This window comes from Stegastes partitus, unplaced genomic scaffold (assembly GCF_000690725.1).
Source record: "Stegastes partitus isolate 25-593 unplaced genomic scaffold, Stegastes_partitus-1.0.2 Scaffold680, whole genome shotgun sequence".
Lineage (NCBI taxonomy): Eukaryota > Metazoa > Chordata > Actinopteri > Pomacentridae > Stegastes > Stegastes partitus.
This window is the reverse complement of record NW_007578411.1, coordinates 204,567-221,683: the sequence shown is the minus strand read 5'-3', so window position 1 is coordinate 221,683 and position 17,117 is coordinate 204,567. Positions and strand designations below refer to the sequence as shown.

The window sequence follows — 17,117 nt, the reverse complement described above, 5'->3', positions numbered from 1 at the left end:
CTACTTGGACTGTTAGCGGAGCATTTTAAATGTCGTGTCACAGTTGATTGTGTTCTTTTAAAGTCATTCATTTCAACACTTGGTGGACTATCAGTTGAAGAAATCATTTAAAAATTGTGGCCATGATCTGTCGCTCCATCTGCAGCTGAAAACTGTCAAACATTATTGGAGGAAATACAGTCTCCCTCAGTGTTTTCAGGCTGTCACACTCTTGTTACTCATTACCTAAACACTGCCTAATGGTCACTGTGAATTGGGATCTGCCATCCTTTAATCTCAAATTTCTGCCCATAAATTCAAACTAGATCCTGATGGTTGAGCGACAAAGCATCGACTGCTTTTTCCGACAGGTGTCCGGGTGTTCGCGACCACAAAGCCCTTGGCGGTTCTCTGAAACAGGTTTGAAGCCGCTCATATTCTGAAACAGTCTAAACAGGTCGGGGTGGAATGTCAGAGCCACATTTTTTTAGGGTGGTTGAATTTTTCCATCATGACAAAATCCTGGAACAGGTTGCTTCACCTGCATTGTCATCAAACACCTGAGGACTCAACCAGCAAATATTTATGCCATGTGGGTTTTTTCTAAATTAACAACTGCACTTATAAAATGTTTTCCTCCACACACAAGAATTCCCAGAGCTGGTACTGGTTCATCCAGTTTTGTGCTGCTTTTTATTTTCCAGGAACAAGTTCTGACGTGGAGCTGTATCCAACAGTGATACACCATCAGTTATCTGTTTTTATGATTATAACGTCTATAAAACATGTGTCATTATTAAGGGTAATCAGATTATTTGTTTGTTGGAACCAAATTCTATAAATTTAGATTCTATTTTCCACACATAGTCACTTTGTCAGAGCTGGTATTGGTCTAAACACATCCAGCTTTGTGTCAGTATCAATATTTTTCTTTTCAGGAACATGTTCTGTTCGTTGGCTTTTTCTTTTTTGTTCTTTTTTTCTTTCTTTTTAAAAAATTTTTATTTGCTAGATAACTTTATTGTTCCCTTAAGGGAAATTGTAGTGTTGCAACAACAATTTACATTTTCACAAACTTGCATAAAAAAACACTACTTTAAAAAAAAAAAAAAAATCAATAAAAAATAAGTTAAATGGAATAAACAACAGATGTAGAATATGATAAGACAGACCTGTTACAGTGCAAAATAAGGTGCTGATTTTCTACATGTTGGACACTTTGATCATTATCTTAAAGTCAGAGTTGGTAAAAGATAATGTACTTTTTGTGTACAAAAAATAAACACACACAAATGAACTTTGTCAGAGCTGGTACTGGTCCAAACACATCCAGCTTTGTGTCAGAATTTAAATTTTTCTTTCCTGGAATAAGTTCTGACCAGGCTGCAGCCAGAAGTCATTTACACCATCAGTTAGTTGACTTTTTTGAGTTGATAACTTTATTGATTATGAATTTACATATTCACCAGACACTGGTTTTATACTTGTTGCTACCTCAAAGTCAGATCCATCAGAGGTCTCACTGTTGAAAATGTGTACCAACGGGCCGCCACTTTAGCTCACCTGGTTGAGCTGGTGACCCATGTACAGGGGCTATAGTCTCTGATGCAGCAGCCATGGGTTTGAATCCCACTCATGGCCTTTCGCTGCAACCCCCCTTTCCCCTATTCTCCTCTCCTGCTTTCCTGTCTCTCTTTCAACTGTCCTATCCAACAAAGGCAAAAAGGCCAAAAAAATTACACACACAAAAAAGAAAATGTGTACAGACTGTGATCCAAGCTACTATAACTGAAATGTGTCTGTTGTCTTATTTGTAGACATGTATACAAATGTTTTTTTTTTTTTTCAACACACGTGAACTCTGACCGATCTGGTACTGGTCCGCCCGGCTTTGTGCCAGAATTTTCTCTCCAGTAGCAATTTTACTTCCTCATGATGCTGCATTCAAATCACTGCCTCTCATTCCCTGACCGCCTCATTTGCCTAGACTCCATTAAGCATGCTGCTTCCTGACTGTAATGATTTGTGTCCACAGGGGGGCCGATCCATGTCAGCTTCCCGTCAGGGCTCACACTGGCGCAGGTTCAGAAGAAGAACCCCCTGGTGGTGCGTGGAGGACGCTACAGGCCGCCCGACTGCGAGGCGAGGCACCGAACCGCCATCATCATCCCCCACCGGCACCGAGAACACCACCTAAAGTTCCTGCTCTACTACCTGCATCCTTTCCTGCAGCGGCAGCAGCTCAGCTATGGAATCTACGTCATCCACCAGGTAAAACTGCACCTCCAGTCTCACTGTGAAGGAGGGTTCACAGAGCCTCTGATGGACGTATTTCACTGTTTTAGGTTAATCATCTAATCCTTGGGCAGTTTCTGGGTGTTTTATATTTTTATTCTCCTGTCATTTTTTTCCTTTTCACTACAACATAAAGACATTATATAGTCCAAACAACTAATTTAGAAACAAATGATTACTCAATACTGAATAATTCTAGTAGGTGTTGCTATTTTGTTTGAAAATGAACCATTATTTGCTTTTCCATCTAAGCTATTTCACAACTCACATTTGTGTACATCTGACTAAAGACAATTGATATTAGCTTTGTTAAAAACTAATTGTCATTTTGGAGAGCTCCAGCTATTAAATCAATTAGCTGTTGACGATTAAAGTTATTTGCAACTGTTTTGATTATAAATCGGTTGGAGTCATTTTTTAAAGAAAAAAAATCATCTAACTTCTGTGTTTCTAGCTTCTTAAATGTTAATATTTTCTGGTTTCTTTCCTCCTCTATGACAGTAAACTGACAAAACAAGACATTTGTGGAAACAGACTGAAATTTTTCACCAATTTCTGATGTTTTCTGATGAAACAAGGAACCAAATAATTATGTGAATAATCGACAGATTAACCCTCTTGAGTGTTTTTTTTTTGTTTATTAATCTCCTGTCACATTTTTCTTCACCGTGGGCTCATTTTTCATTGTAGTATAAAGAGATTTTATAGTTCAAACAACTAATTGAGAAAATATTCAACAGATGATTGTTTCTCTGAACCCCAACTGGTTTTGTTGTGATTTTCCTGTCTGACTACTACATTTCTGAATAACTCAAACACCAAATAGTCATTTTTGCAAGAGACAGATGAAGCATAGTTGGCGAGCTTTAGTCCACTTGTAGTTTTCTTTACCACACAGAGCAGCCAACAGCAAACTGAACTCAGAGTTGACTGCAGTTGCCACAGAAATCATCAACTCAAATAAGATTCTTTACTGTCCCAGAGATACGTCCTACGTCTCCCCAAAGTTTGATTATCTTCTGTTTCTCTTCTCCTGTCATGAGCTCCATCACCACACTGTGTTTGATCATCTTTGCAGGCTTTCCTTTACTTTGGAACCCCATGCAATCTTTGTTTTCACTACATATTGCGATTTGAACATTGAGGCCAACAGACTCCGACCAAGTGAACAGAACGTCCTTATCAAAACTTCTTTTCAGACTTCACGTACTGGTAGTTTATTTATGAGATCTAACTGACCTATGTCGTGTGTTGCATTTTCTTATATGCATATACTATCAGTACAGTGTTTTAGTTTGGTTTTCACTCTCCCAAATAACTACAATCATTATGTATGTAGTAAATGCGTACATGGTGAAATTGGCCTGCTTAGACTTAGACTACATTATATTTTCCCACAGTTTCCAGTCATTTGGTTTTTGTTTCCTTGAAATCTCCAGTCACATTTTGTCTCACTGTGGACTCTTTTTTTTTTCACTGTAATATAAAATCCTGCACCTCTATGGAAACAGCACAGCCATGGCTAGAAGGACAGAGAACTCAGAAATAATGTATGTGCAGTGTGACACAGTTAGAATGACAGAAATCAAAATAAAAAGAACAACCGTTGAATTTCGTTGATTGTTTTCCAAAAGTTAAAAAACTGGCATCAGCCTTTTTCAAATGTCCATATCTGCTACGAACATGGGCGAAAAAAATGGAGGCTCCACATTCTACAGATATTTGACATTTTGGATTTTTACAGCCACTACAAACCTTTTCACACTGCACATCAACTGTAGAAAGATGTTTCACCATGCAGAATGTATCTTCCAACAACTTGCCATGCTGCAATTGTTTTATTGATGCAGAATGTTGTAACTTCCTCTCGTCTCCTCTCTGCTCTGTGGAAACACTGCCTGCAGTTCACCTAAAGACTCGCTGAATTTTTCACCGCTGGTCACAGCTCAGTCAGTCATGGCCAATCAGTTAAACCAAGTAACTCAAGTAATTTTTTCCAGGATCTTGTTTGTTTTTTGGCAGATTTTTAAATGAATCGTAGAGCAAAGTGATTTAATGAAATATCATCATTTTAAGCTCAGATTTGGTTAATTTTTCCAGATAGGCATGTATGATAGGTGCACAAGCTGAAAATTCTGTGATTCTTTCTGTTTTTAGTTTCTGGCTGATAAATGGTTTCATTATTGTAATGTTTTTTGTTTTGCTTTTTGTAAAGAAAACATTCATTTTAAACCTATTGGCAGGTTTTGTGGTTCATAGGGGTTAAAGTGTATTTATCATTTGGTTTTTGTTGCACATTTAGTCCAGTTAATTCATATTTGGTGTCTACTACAGCTGATGCTGGATGAAGAGCGCCCTCCAGTGCATGGTCACTGCATGCGCATGTTGGAAGATAAAGAGTCTCCGGCCGCTCACAGGGTTTAATCTCTCTCGCTGCTCATTCATGTTTACTCCTCAGCGCTTTATCTCTGTCACACTGTTGAATCTTGCTTTTTATGTTTTGTTTCAAATATAATACAATGATCTTTATCAGCATCTGGTAGAATAGTTTCACGTGGATGTATCTGATGCAAAATAAGACATGAAATTTGTTTTTCTTAATTTAACGTGAATCAGTGTCAGATAATTCTTTTAGACCTTTTATTGTGCACGTGTTAATTTGTGTATTTTTCATCGTTGCCTTTACGTTAAAATGACCTCCTGTGCATGTGGCTAAAATGGCTAAAGTTCATAAATTCAAATTACAGCTTTATTTTGTTGTTCTTTATTAAAAGTAGGTCATTAAAAATGTCAATATTTATTACTATACAGACTGAAATGAAACATTTTATCAGGATACATTTTCAGCTGTGTCGCCCAGGCCTGCTTTAATCAGCAAACATTTGTTTCCATTTTGTGCTGCATCGTACACTGACAGTCAAAATGACGTGAACTTAAGTAAAAGGGTGTTTTTGCTATAATATATTGTGAAATCTGACACAGTTTTCTTGCCAAAAATTTAAATAAAAGCACCAATGATTTCTGATGTCCTTGAAGTCAGAAAATGTGCTCCAGTTTGACTTTCCTGAAGACACGTTCTGATGTTCATAGAAATAGAAAATTACTTATTATGCTCATTCTGGTATGATAAGGTCACTGCGTATTAACTAGTGGATGGTTTATGAGGATGTTATCAAGAAATAAAGATGAAATTTGACTCAATTTACAGAGAAAATGGAGACATTGAGTACAATCCAACATACAAAAAGAGCGCCATTTCTGATACAACTGTTATATTAGTAATATTTACTTGTAACACTAATTTCTGTACAATTTTACAGATTAATTCAACACAGCTTCTTGACTTTTATCGAAATGATCTGCGTTTTACTTTCTTATTCACGCACAGTTATGTAAAGTTTAAATGTTTTTGGTTGTATTCACTTTGACACTGACTGTGTGCTTGCTTTGCAGGCTGGAAATTACACTTTCAACAGAGCCAAGTTGATGAATGTTGGTTTCCGGGAGGCGATGAGGGAGGAAGACTGGGACTGCCTTTTCTTCCATGACGTGGACCTCATACCGGAGGACGATCGCAACACATACGTGTGCGACGCCAACCCAAAGCACGCAGCCATTGCCATGGACAAGTTTGGCTATAAGTACGTTTTTCGATTGAAAGGTTTGTGGTTCGGAGGCAGAAATACTTTTATGAAATACTTACCAGATGTTTTGTGATCTCAATTGTGTCCAGGCTTCCGTACAAGATGTACTTCGGAGGAGTGTCAGCTCTGTCGCCACTGCACTACCTCAAAATGAACGGCTTCCCCAACAACTACTGGGGCTGGGGCGGAGAGGACGACGATATTGGAATCAGGTGAGAAAACTTTTCCAGTGTCCGAGTTCTGTTTGATTGATGACAGAATCCTTCATTTCTGGTGGAAAAGGGTGAACACTGATCGTATACTCCTGAAAAATTACAGGATTTTTTATCTACATGACTTGAATAACTCCATATGGCAAGATCTAATCATTCTGTGCATCTACACTAAAAATAAAAATGATACCTTTTTTTTAAAAGCTGAAAAAGCAGTTCTGAGCCTTTCTCACATGGTGTAACACTGACAAAGGCTTCCAAAATAGCTGTTTACTTTGGATGACATCAAGATCTGGATACAGAGCTTTGTGCTGCTGATTTTAACCGTCAGACTAATTAGTTGTGTTGCCTCGTGTGGTGCCAGCAACTGCAAGACAGAGTTCCTGCTTTTTATCAACATCATCCAATCTGGAGATGAAATATTTCCAAATAGATGATTTCTCTTTGGAACCGAATCCTCCTCTTTTTTTTTTTTTTTTTGTAATGTTTTTCTCCTTTCCTTCGCTCATTGTGTTGTGCCAAAGTGGAGCCTTCATGTCAACAAACTTTGTCTTTAAATATTATCCATATCCAACAAGCCTTAAATCAGAATAAATTCTGTTTTATTAGACGGTCTTCTCCTGACGGTCTTCATGGAAAATGAGAACTGTGCGAGTTACTTCACATTGCTTTTCCAGTGATGGGACTACTGATCTGTGACCGTTAATGCTCGCAGTTGTTTAACACACACCACAGTCTCTTAATTTTTTTCATTAAGCATTGTATTGTGAACATAAAGTGCTGTAACTTAGACTTTAAAATGGAAAAAAAAAGCCCATTTACAACTCCGTTATCAACAAAGTAAAGGTTGTACCACGTTGAAGGTCCCATGTGGTAAAAAGACATTTTTATTGTGTGCAGTACGTTTTCCAAATTTGGAGATACAAACTAAAAACTGTGAGACTGTGAAGAGGCTTGCTGTGCCATTACTCTATATTTTTCTGTCTGTTGTCAAACAGCAGAACGAGAGTAAAAGTGTGACATGCTAACCAGCAGTCACCTCATTTCCAAGCTGCTCATCTGCAGCTACATACTGTTTAATAATGTCGTCAGACAGAAAGTCCTGCTCTCATACTCCTTCATGTCTGTGTCGGCTGCTGTGGTCAACTGTTCCCCTCTGGGTTCTCACAGACACAGAGAGAGTCTTCTTCCTGAAGGGGGGGGACAGCAGTGTCAGCTGCATCTAAAGTTACAGATGCTACAACTACAAAGCTGCGCTCTCCTTTTAGTGAGTGTGTTTGACCCTGTTTGGTGTTTTCACAGACTCAAACTTGTCTCTTGTGTTCTCAGAGTGTCTCTGGCGGGGATGTACATCAGCCGTCCATCACTGAAGGTGGGCCGTTACAAGATGATTAAACACAAGCTGGACAAAGGCAACGATGTGAACCCAAAGAGGTACAGTAAACAAAGTGTTGTTCTCAGTTTATAGTGTGTTAGAATGCTCAGGAATGTAACTGAAAATACCAGGAGCATTTGGAATGCAATAGAACCCGCATATCTCAAAAAACTTTGACATTTTAATATACCATTTTATTTACAAATGCAAAAATATCCATTCCTATAATCATTTGGCATTTGTTTTTGTCAATTACAGCACAATAAACTAGGAATGCTGTGATCAAGCTTTTTTTTTAATGACCCCTATCTGAGTCATTTAATATCTACTATCTGCTGAACACTCGGTCCAAATCTCATACCATTTCCTCAGATAATACACAGAAGTGTCTCCTCTAGGACTTTTTTCAGCAGCGGGGGCAGGCTCTCCGGGAGCTGTGGCGGCAGAAACAAATGATACTCTTGACTGCAGATTTTACTTTTACAATCTATTTATTGAATGGCCAGTTAAAAAAGGCTTTTTAAAGGCTGAATGTAAAAATTAAAACAAATAAAAATAAAACAATAAAATTAAATAAATAAAAATGAAAACAATAAATAACAATTTCTTGATGGGCTGTAGAATCAGTGGCAAAGTTTGCATCCAGGCTCAGTACAATTAATTTTTCTGGGTTTTTTATAAAAGAGCTCTAAGGCTCTGTTGTAGGGAAATTCTCTGAGAGGCTCAGCAGCATACATGATGCAAGCTGATCCCCGGCAGCCTGTTTCTCAAGTCAGTCTTCACCTACAAATAGAAACAATGAGATTGTTTCACTCAATTTCCTACACCCTAATCATTTAAAATTGGTTCTGGTTTGTGTCTGATGATATATTATTAAATGTCTGCTGCTGTCCACTGCTCCTCCCTGTCTAATGTTACTGGTCTTATACGATTACACAAAACATTAACGTTACATCATTTACACTCACATCACATCTCATTGAGGTGTGAACACTATTTTTTACCTGACCATCATCATTTATGAGTCAGTAAAAGACTAATGATACCTGACTAGCATCATCTTCAGAATAGAATAGAACTTTATTGATCCCTTTGGTAGAAACCTCATGACGTGTCTTTCTCTTCTTAGAGAAATATTTGAAGAAGCTCATCTGAAGATGCAGTCAGCAGTTCTATCATGGCGTGTAGATGCTAGCTTAATGCTATTAGTTAGTTTACTCACGTTAGCGACACTGAGTTGGCACCGGGCCCAATTAACTTAAGATACTGATATGTTATGTAACATTGGCTGGCCATCAATATTTTGCGAATGTCTATTTGACTTGTAAAATCTATTATGAGCTATCTTAAACTAATCAGTGTACCTTTCCTCCGGTAAGTCGCTGCCCTATTCTCCAAGACGACCCTCCTCTGACCCTCTGACCTGGAGCATGGTGCTGGATGTGATGTCACTTTCAAGGCCGTGCTCTCGCGAGTAAATAACGTCGCATTAACCCCCAAAAGAGTAGATACTGAGCAAGATAGTTATCCGTAGTTTACCTTAGTACTCGCCAGTAATTAACGTTGCACGAACACCCTGAAGAGTAAAGACTGAACAAGATAGTTATCTGTTTACCTTAGTACTCCCGAGTACCCGACCCAGTGCAGGACTCTGCTGTGAAGGTGGAGACATGCGGTGGGGGTGTATTTGCGAGGGGGGAAAAAAAAGAGTCCACATTGCACTCAGGTTGCCAGCACACCTCTGGTTGCTACAGTAATACTGGTGAAACAACCAGATGCTACTGCTAATCTCCAACAAATGAAGTGTGTATTATCTAGGAAAATGATATCGGCCGATAAATGTTAAATCACTTGGATTGGGAATGAGCTGTAGTACCTGGTTGTTACACTAGGTGGCGCCTCTTACTTTTTAATATTGTAGCAACCGGAGGAAATGTGCACTTCAGTGTTGGCAAGCAGAGAGTATTGGGGACGGGGGGGAGGGAGAGTTGTGGGTAATGGACCCCATTGCTGAGACTTCTGTGATACCTCAAAACCTCTGACATGAAATTCATGTGTTTGAGAACAGCTGGGATCAGCTTGGAAAGAGTTCTTATATTCCAGTGGTTTTGTGGCCCAAATTGTGTGTCTTTTTACTGAAACAGCAATATTAGCATCGGACAATGTCTACTGTGCTCTATACCTGTTATTGATAATTGCTTGATAACGCTGTAGATTGTTGATATAAGAAAATTATTCAAAATTTGCATCCTCATCGTCAAGCCACAAGTCGTGGTCTTCGTTAACGACGCGTGTGACGTAAACAAAGATCAGGTTTAGATTAAAGCCAACACCGTGCAATTAAAAAATTCCTTGATCAATCCCAATTTTTGAGATTAAATCAGGAGGACGAACCTCTTGGTTAAATAAGAATTTACAGTGAATCAAAATTTGGCAAGGGGATGAATCATTTTGGTTTTAGCTGGAGCTCATTAAGACCAACTGAGGAAACGTTCTTTAACTGGAAGCACTAGATTTTTTGGGTTGAAGCAAACCAAATGCTGGATATGAATGTTTACAATGCCAGGTTTGGTGAATTTGGTTGTTGAAATTGGATACAGTCTTAAAAAAAAAAAAATCATCTGTTGAGGGACAAACAATTTTTACAGCTCAGGTAGAATGTGAACGTCGATATTCACTGCAGCGTTTCTGTCAACAGGTTCAACATGCTGGCGAAGACTCGTCAGACCTGGAAGCTGGACGGGATGAACACAGCTGAATACGAGATAATCTCACGGCAGTACCTGCCGCTCTACACCAACATTACTGTCTTCATCGGCACAGAGGCCGGTCTGCACGCAGCTCCTCCTCCTCCTCTTAAACCTGCCGGCAAAGCGGAGGCCGAACCTGCAGCCAAACCTGTAGCTGAAGTTCCTGCCAACATCCAGGCAAAAGGCCCCGCGGAACCCGCCGCCAAACTCAAAGAGGGCCCCTCAGAGGAGTAGTGCTGAACTCCCATCAGAACATGCTGTATGATGGCGTCTTTTCTCCTCAGCGACCTGGAGTTTTTCCTCATTTTAAGCTTTTTTCATCAGTAGTTTGTGGAGAATCGACATTGTACTGCCTGCAGGCATCTTTCAGGTGATTGAAACACCCGATTTATTAAAAACAGAACTGACGACTCTCCACTTTGGTTCTCTGAATAGTCTTCCACAGAAGCCACAGCAAAGAGAGACGGTAAAAGTTGGACTCTATGAGTTTCTATATCTACAGCACTGTGGTCGCTGGTTAAACCTTGTGAGGCCTTAGAATTTTTATTTTTGTTGTCTTTTCACTCATACTTTACTTTATGTAGAATCCTGGAGCAGCAGCTTCCAGCGGTCACTGTGCCACAACAGAGTCGGATTTATTTTTCTCATCAAAACCAGTGAAGACAAGTTTGTGTTTGCAGGTGAAGCTGCTACACCAAACACGGAGCTGTTACTACTTATCCCATCTGTTTGACGCTTTCCCACGCAGATCATTATGGTTTGCACTTCAAACATGGACTCGATTTTCCGACAATCTCGGAGGTCTGAGATAATTTTGCCTCTTGTCATATTCAGTGGGAGTAGTATAGTTCGGTTCGTCTGTGTAGTTTTCACATTTCCTTGTGTTTCAGCATATCTAATATCTACAACATCTGTCTGAATTTATCGTTTGTGTATTTGCCATTAAAGCTAGAGCAGGTGTTTGCGACAGCGATCAGTCCGCTGCCTTCAGTTGAACTTGTGATTCACATCAAAATGGAGTCTGTCTGTTATTTTCTCCATAAATATGCTGGTTTTGTAGCGTAGCTACTTCTGTAAATGTACCTGAGGAGTGCTGGCTTTAACCTTCACCAATGAATAGAAAAATGAGTTTCTGCAGCTCCCTGATCACCAGGGGAGCAGCTACATGAGAGATCTTTAATTGCTGTCGATGGAAAATAAAACTGGTTTTGATGTTGTCACAGGAGAACGTTAGCTGTTTACATCCCGTGTTTTTCAGACACATTAAGAACAACTTTATACACTCACTTCAGGTGGTTTTTGAATTTTCCTAAATTGTAAAGAGTTTCATGGGTGATGGGAACATCGTTCCTGAATAAGTTCTGATGTCGCAAACATTTGGTCACATGGCTGATGAGCTGTTTCTGTCTTTGTCTCCAGACAGAATGAAACATGGCCGACACCAGCTGACAGGAAAAAATAATCACAACTTTCCTGATTAAAACCATATTTAAAGCTCTAATTTTCTCTTGGAGATGCACAAAGTTGTTTTGTTTTTTTTTCTGCAAGTTTTTTTTTTTTTTTTTGAAGTTGGCAAACAACTGGTTTTGTTTTGTCTTCTTCTACTCTTTATAGTGCAGCAAATGTAGCCTACAGCGCCACCCTCTGGCGACACGACGCAGCCCAGTTTATTCACTCTAGAGCTGTTAATGAAAAGAAAACAAGAACTTTTTTTGTGATATTTCCAAAAGAGCTGCAACAAAACGCAATTAGTCGTCAACTTTTAGTCATTTTTGAAATAAAAACGGTTTTATTTCGGTGATTACAGTGTCTTAAATGTGAATCTTTTTTAGTTTCTTTCTCTGACAGTAAACTGAATATTGTTGGATAGAACAAGACATTCGTCATCTTAGGAGATTTTGGAAAACACTGACATTTTTAACCATTTTCTAGCATTTTGTTTTTATTTTTTTGACCAAACAGGTAATTGGATTAATGGAGATAACAATAGTTGTAATAATCAGTTGTTGCAGCTCTAATTTCAAAAGTTAGCTTCAAATTCACTCAGCATTTACATGGAAACACGGCTACTGTGATTTTCACACATTTTTATTTCACTTTTGAACATATCCTCCTTTGACAAAAGTCTTGTACTGATTTAATTATTCAAAAGAACAAAATTACATCTGAATTCTTTGCTGTAAAACCGACTGTGAGGTTTTCTCTCAACACAGACGCTGGGTCATTTGTGAATTTAAATCGAAAATCGGAGGTCTGTTACAGATAACTTTAGTATTTGTGAGATAACCAGGAATTAAACTGACTGTGTTTAGTTATTTCATTTCAACTGTTTAAAGAATATTAGTTTTGATGATTTCAGTATCTGTTGACTTGATGCGACTCTGAAAGGATTTTTCTTTCATTAGTGCCCGCACACTGCATGTAGTCTGTTACAGAGGGCAAAAAATGACTCGAGTGTAGATAAATGCAGTTCTGTAGAGAAAGTTACTTAAATTAAGTTTGTGAATTGTGTATTTCCACACATCAGTTCTTTATCACGGCATTATTTTTTTTCTTTTTGTACTTGAGTCATTTTGTTTTGCCCTCTTCAGTTTTGACAGATGTGATTGTGAAAAAGTCCCTTTATCCAGCAAGAGGCAGAAACCAAAGATGAAGGCACTGAAAACTGTGACGAAGGATTTCAAAAAAAAAAAAAAGGAAACATCTTGTGAATGATTTGTTGTAAATCTGTCTTCAGAAATTTCACAAACCACAGGTGATATGTATTTTTTGAACTCTGTAGTGATTTTTTTTTTTTATCTCCGTGGAGGTGTGACAGGTTACCAGTGATTTTCAGAAATACATGTCTGTATACTGTGATATCGTTTTGATGTGAAGACATATTCAGCAGCTCCTTCGGCCTTTAGCAGTGCACACAATCTAACAGCAGCTGTACATCAGGAGTAGATCTGCATGGCAACAAGCCTCTTAGCAATGGTTTGAATATGATGCATATCAGAGCTCATCTCAGCATGCTGAAGTGTGTGTGTGTTGTGAATTGAAATCTGTTACTTTCATTGTAAATGAACCTGACGCTGCGACCCAGAGTCACGGCATTTGGTTCATTTATCTAAAATGTTTGCTTTGATTCGACTCCGTTCTGATGTGGATCATCGCGGGCTGGTACTGAAGCTGCACGGGGCAATGACTTTGTGAGTTATTTTTGCTCTCCTTATGAATTCTGCACAGTCCAGAGTGGCCTTAAATCCATCAATAAAGTGATTATTCAAAATAAATTCTGTCTTTTTGAAAGTTTTTTTGTACGCTCTCTAACCAAGATCTATGTTTATCCTGTTAGTTGACTTCAACAACGCAGGTAATGTCACACACTTTGACTGGTGTTGGAGTTTGGTTTTAACAAACTGAACATCAAACTTTTTTTTTTCTCACTGTCTGCTTGTTTTTCACTCTTGTATTAAGTCCTGCACAACCATTGCTAAAAGTAGAGAGAACTCAGAAATATTCAGCCTTCCGTGACATATGACTCGGTCAGCAATCAGGGAAAAAAAAGGAAATTCTTTGTATAATATGTTAAGTCGTAAACAACGCCACATGATATTGTTAAAAAAAAAAAAAAAAAGCATAGTGTAGCATGTAAGAAAATGTCCTAAAAACATTCTAGTACAGTCCATTTTTAAATATGTCACAGCCATGGTATACTTTGTCATAAAAAAAACTGTTGTAGTATCCTGGTAAAGACTCATAGTATCGCATGTTGAAAAAAAACATCGTAGTATAGCATGTTGTAAAAAACATTCATGGGGTGCTGCTACAGCTTACCATGTACAGGGGCTATAGTCCCTGTACATGGAGGTCATGAGTTTGAATCCCGCTCATGGCCCTTTTCCGCAGGTACTTCGCCAATTCTTCTCCCCCACCTTCCTGTCTCTCTCAACTGCACTCAAATAAAGGCAAAAAGGACAAAAAAATAACTTTGAAACCCCCCCCCGAAAACATCGTAGTATAGCATATTGCTAAAAAACATTGTCGTATAGCATGTTGTAGAGAAACATCATAGTATAGCATGCTGTAAAAAAAATCATCGTAGTATAGCATGTTGTTAAAAAACATAGTCCAGCATGTTGTACAAAAAACAGCATAGCATGTTGTTAAAAAAACATCGTAGTATAGCATGTAACAAAACATTATTCAATGTCCAAAAATATGAATAACATGTCCAATAATAATAATAAGATGCTCCAAAAATATTCATGAAATGTCCCAAAACACAAACAAAATGCCCTAAAATATTTGGAAAATGCTTAAATTTGAAAATATGAATAAATGGCCAAGAAAATGAATAAAATGTTGCACAGGATGAATGTGTGTCTCTGTGTGGTGAAGCGTGTCCGTGTTGTGTTGTTTGTCTCACCATGATGCCGGCGTTGCTGAAGGCCTCGCTGATGCCCTGCAGGTAATCTGGCAGCAGGTCTAGCAGGCAGGTGGCAAAGAAAACACCTCCAGCAAAGCAGCTGATCAGACTGAGCAGCTGCCGACGCACATCTGCAACCCAAGAACATGAACCGCTGCTTTATTCTACAGACAGCTGAACATCTGGGCTGTTTGCCGACACATTTTCACTCACTGTGGACTCATTTTTCTCTGCAACATAAAGTCCTGCAGCTCTGTGGAAACAACACAACCACGAACAGAAGGAGAGAACTCACACATCTGTGCAGTTAGAATGACAGAAATCAGAAAAAGACTGGATTCAACAGGTCCAACATTTGTCCAGGTGTCCACAAATGTTACCAACACTGGGAAAAAAAACGGAGACTCCACATGCTGGACTGTTAACGATTTACATTTTTACAGCCTAGGAGAGACAGTTTTGTCTCCTTTCTGTTGTTTTGCGTCTGTGACAGCTTTGTCTCTTTGTGGTCACTCTGTGTCTCCTTTTTGTTGTTTGCTTCCCAACTTTTGTCGTTTTGCGTTTTGTTTGGGTCGTTTCATGATTCTTATAAAAGAGACAACACAAAAAGAAATAAAGCCATAAAAACTAGTTGTGTCATGATGACAGCTTCAGAATGGAGGCACGTGGAGGAGTGGCAATGACCAAAGAGACACAAAACAATAAGAAAAACACACAAAATGGCTTCAACTGGACACAAAGAAACACAAAACAACCACTCAGAGGCACAAAATGACCTTTAAATGATAAAAAATGATCACAAAGAGATGCAAAACAATCACACATGGACACAAAATGGCTCCAAAGATACACCAAGAGACACAAAATGGCTCCAAAGGCCCACAAAGTCATGCAAAACAACCACAAAGACACAAAATGAACCCAAAACTATTAACTAATGTTAAAATATATATAACAAAGAGACAAAATTATGGTGCGATATGATATTTGATCTGATTTGTGATACAGTGGTAGATTTAAATCAACAACACATTTCTTTGTGGGCCATGACTGTAGAATTCAACATGCATGGTGTAAAATAGTCTGGCCAGACAGGTCAAGGAAGGTGATAAGCAGGCAGACTCAGCAGACGTCTTAAGTGCAAAAAAAGTGAAGAGTTTTTTTTTTTTATAGTTATTTACAGTGCTTTTCCTTTCAGTGAAGTGTAAAAATAACAAGGTAATGCCAAATTAATTTACAGAAAAAATCGTTTCAAAGTTAACTCATACAAAATAATCTCATAGTATGGCAGCACAGCCTCACCTCATTCTGCTGAGGAAGCTAAATCTCCACTCTTTATATAGGGTGCTCCATTCACTCTCTGCTCAGATCAGCTTTACCATTAAACAACATGGTGACTCTTCATAACTTTGAGAAAACCCCAAATATACCAACCTCAACCTTTAACAAATCCCACACTTGAAGGCAGTTCTACATGCCTCCCAGAAACTAAACCTTCACAGTTAATCATGCTTGACGCTAATACGAAAATACATTCATCCAAAAGGTACAAAAAACCCTCCACTAGGTTTGACCCATGTCACTCTGACATCACCAACACCATCACGTCAGGATGTGCTGGGCTGGCCCTCTCCCCCACACCAATCCTGCATGGTTAATCCAGACAAAGGAACAAAGGACAGCAAGCATGAACAAAGAAACTAATGATTAAACCACATTTAACCTGTAACTTAATAAATGATAACTGAAAGTACTTAACGGCTGTGTGTTTTCTTCAGTTTCCCACATGGTTGATGTAAATTGTAATATGGTAATGCAAACAAAACCCGGGATAGTCTGCACCACAATGTTACACTAGCATGGATCAAATTAAAGCAACACACAATGAAACAGTTTGTGGAATGTGTAACAAAAAGATAAGGGACGAGTGGTGAGGAGAAATGAGAGGTTCTCACCCACTTTGTCACACACTGAAGCAGAAGTTAAACAGTCTGTTGGGGAAAGTCTGTTCTCCATCTTCTCTCACTGACCTCAGGTTTCCTGTTTGTGACCATCACTTCCGTTTCAAACTCTTTCAGTTTCATTCTTACTCATCCACAGCAGTACAACGATCACACACACACTGGGTGGGTTCTGCCATTACAGTCTTTATCAGAGCGGGTTCAGCAGTTCACCAAAGTAATCTTCTACCTTCAACCTTCAAGTGACTCATCAGGTAAGTCTGAGGGGTTTTTTGTTGTATTTTAAATTGAAGAATATTTTGTCATGTTTCATAGTTTCATGTAATTCCATAATTCAGATGAAATGATGGTGAATCAGGAAGTGATGTTTAAAACATAAAGTCTAACTTTATGTAGCTGTATGTTACCACAGCTTCCAATCAAAGCAGAAAAATCAGGTTTTAATCACCTCTGATCTGCTGCTTTTTCAGACTGAACAACCTGAAGATGG

At 38.7% G+C, this 17,117-nt stretch overlaps 1 protein-coding gene across 1 annotated transcript in view; it reads left to right on the top strand.

Annotated features, from left to right (window-relative positions):
• The window catches only part of LOC103363677 (beta-1,4-galactosyltransferase 3), a 33,447-nt gene extending 19,917 nt beyond the window's left edge, over window positions 1-13,530 (top strand). The window contains exons 3-7 of the mRNA XM_008290528.1: window positions 2,015-2,250; window positions 5,728-5,915; window positions 6,008-6,130; window positions 7,460-7,564; window positions 10,204-13,530. Coding sequence (XP_008288750.1) covers window positions 2,015-2,250; window positions 5,728-5,915; window positions 6,008-6,130; window positions 7,460-7,564; window positions 10,204-10,489 — 938 coding nt within the window. The 3' untranslated portion in view covers window positions 10,490-13,530. The remainder of the gene's footprint in view (window positions 1-2,014; window positions 2,251-5,727; window positions 5,916-6,007; window positions 6,131-7,459; window positions 7,565-10,203) is intronic.
• The last annotated feature ends 3,587 nt before the right edge of the window (window positions 13,531-17,117 follow it).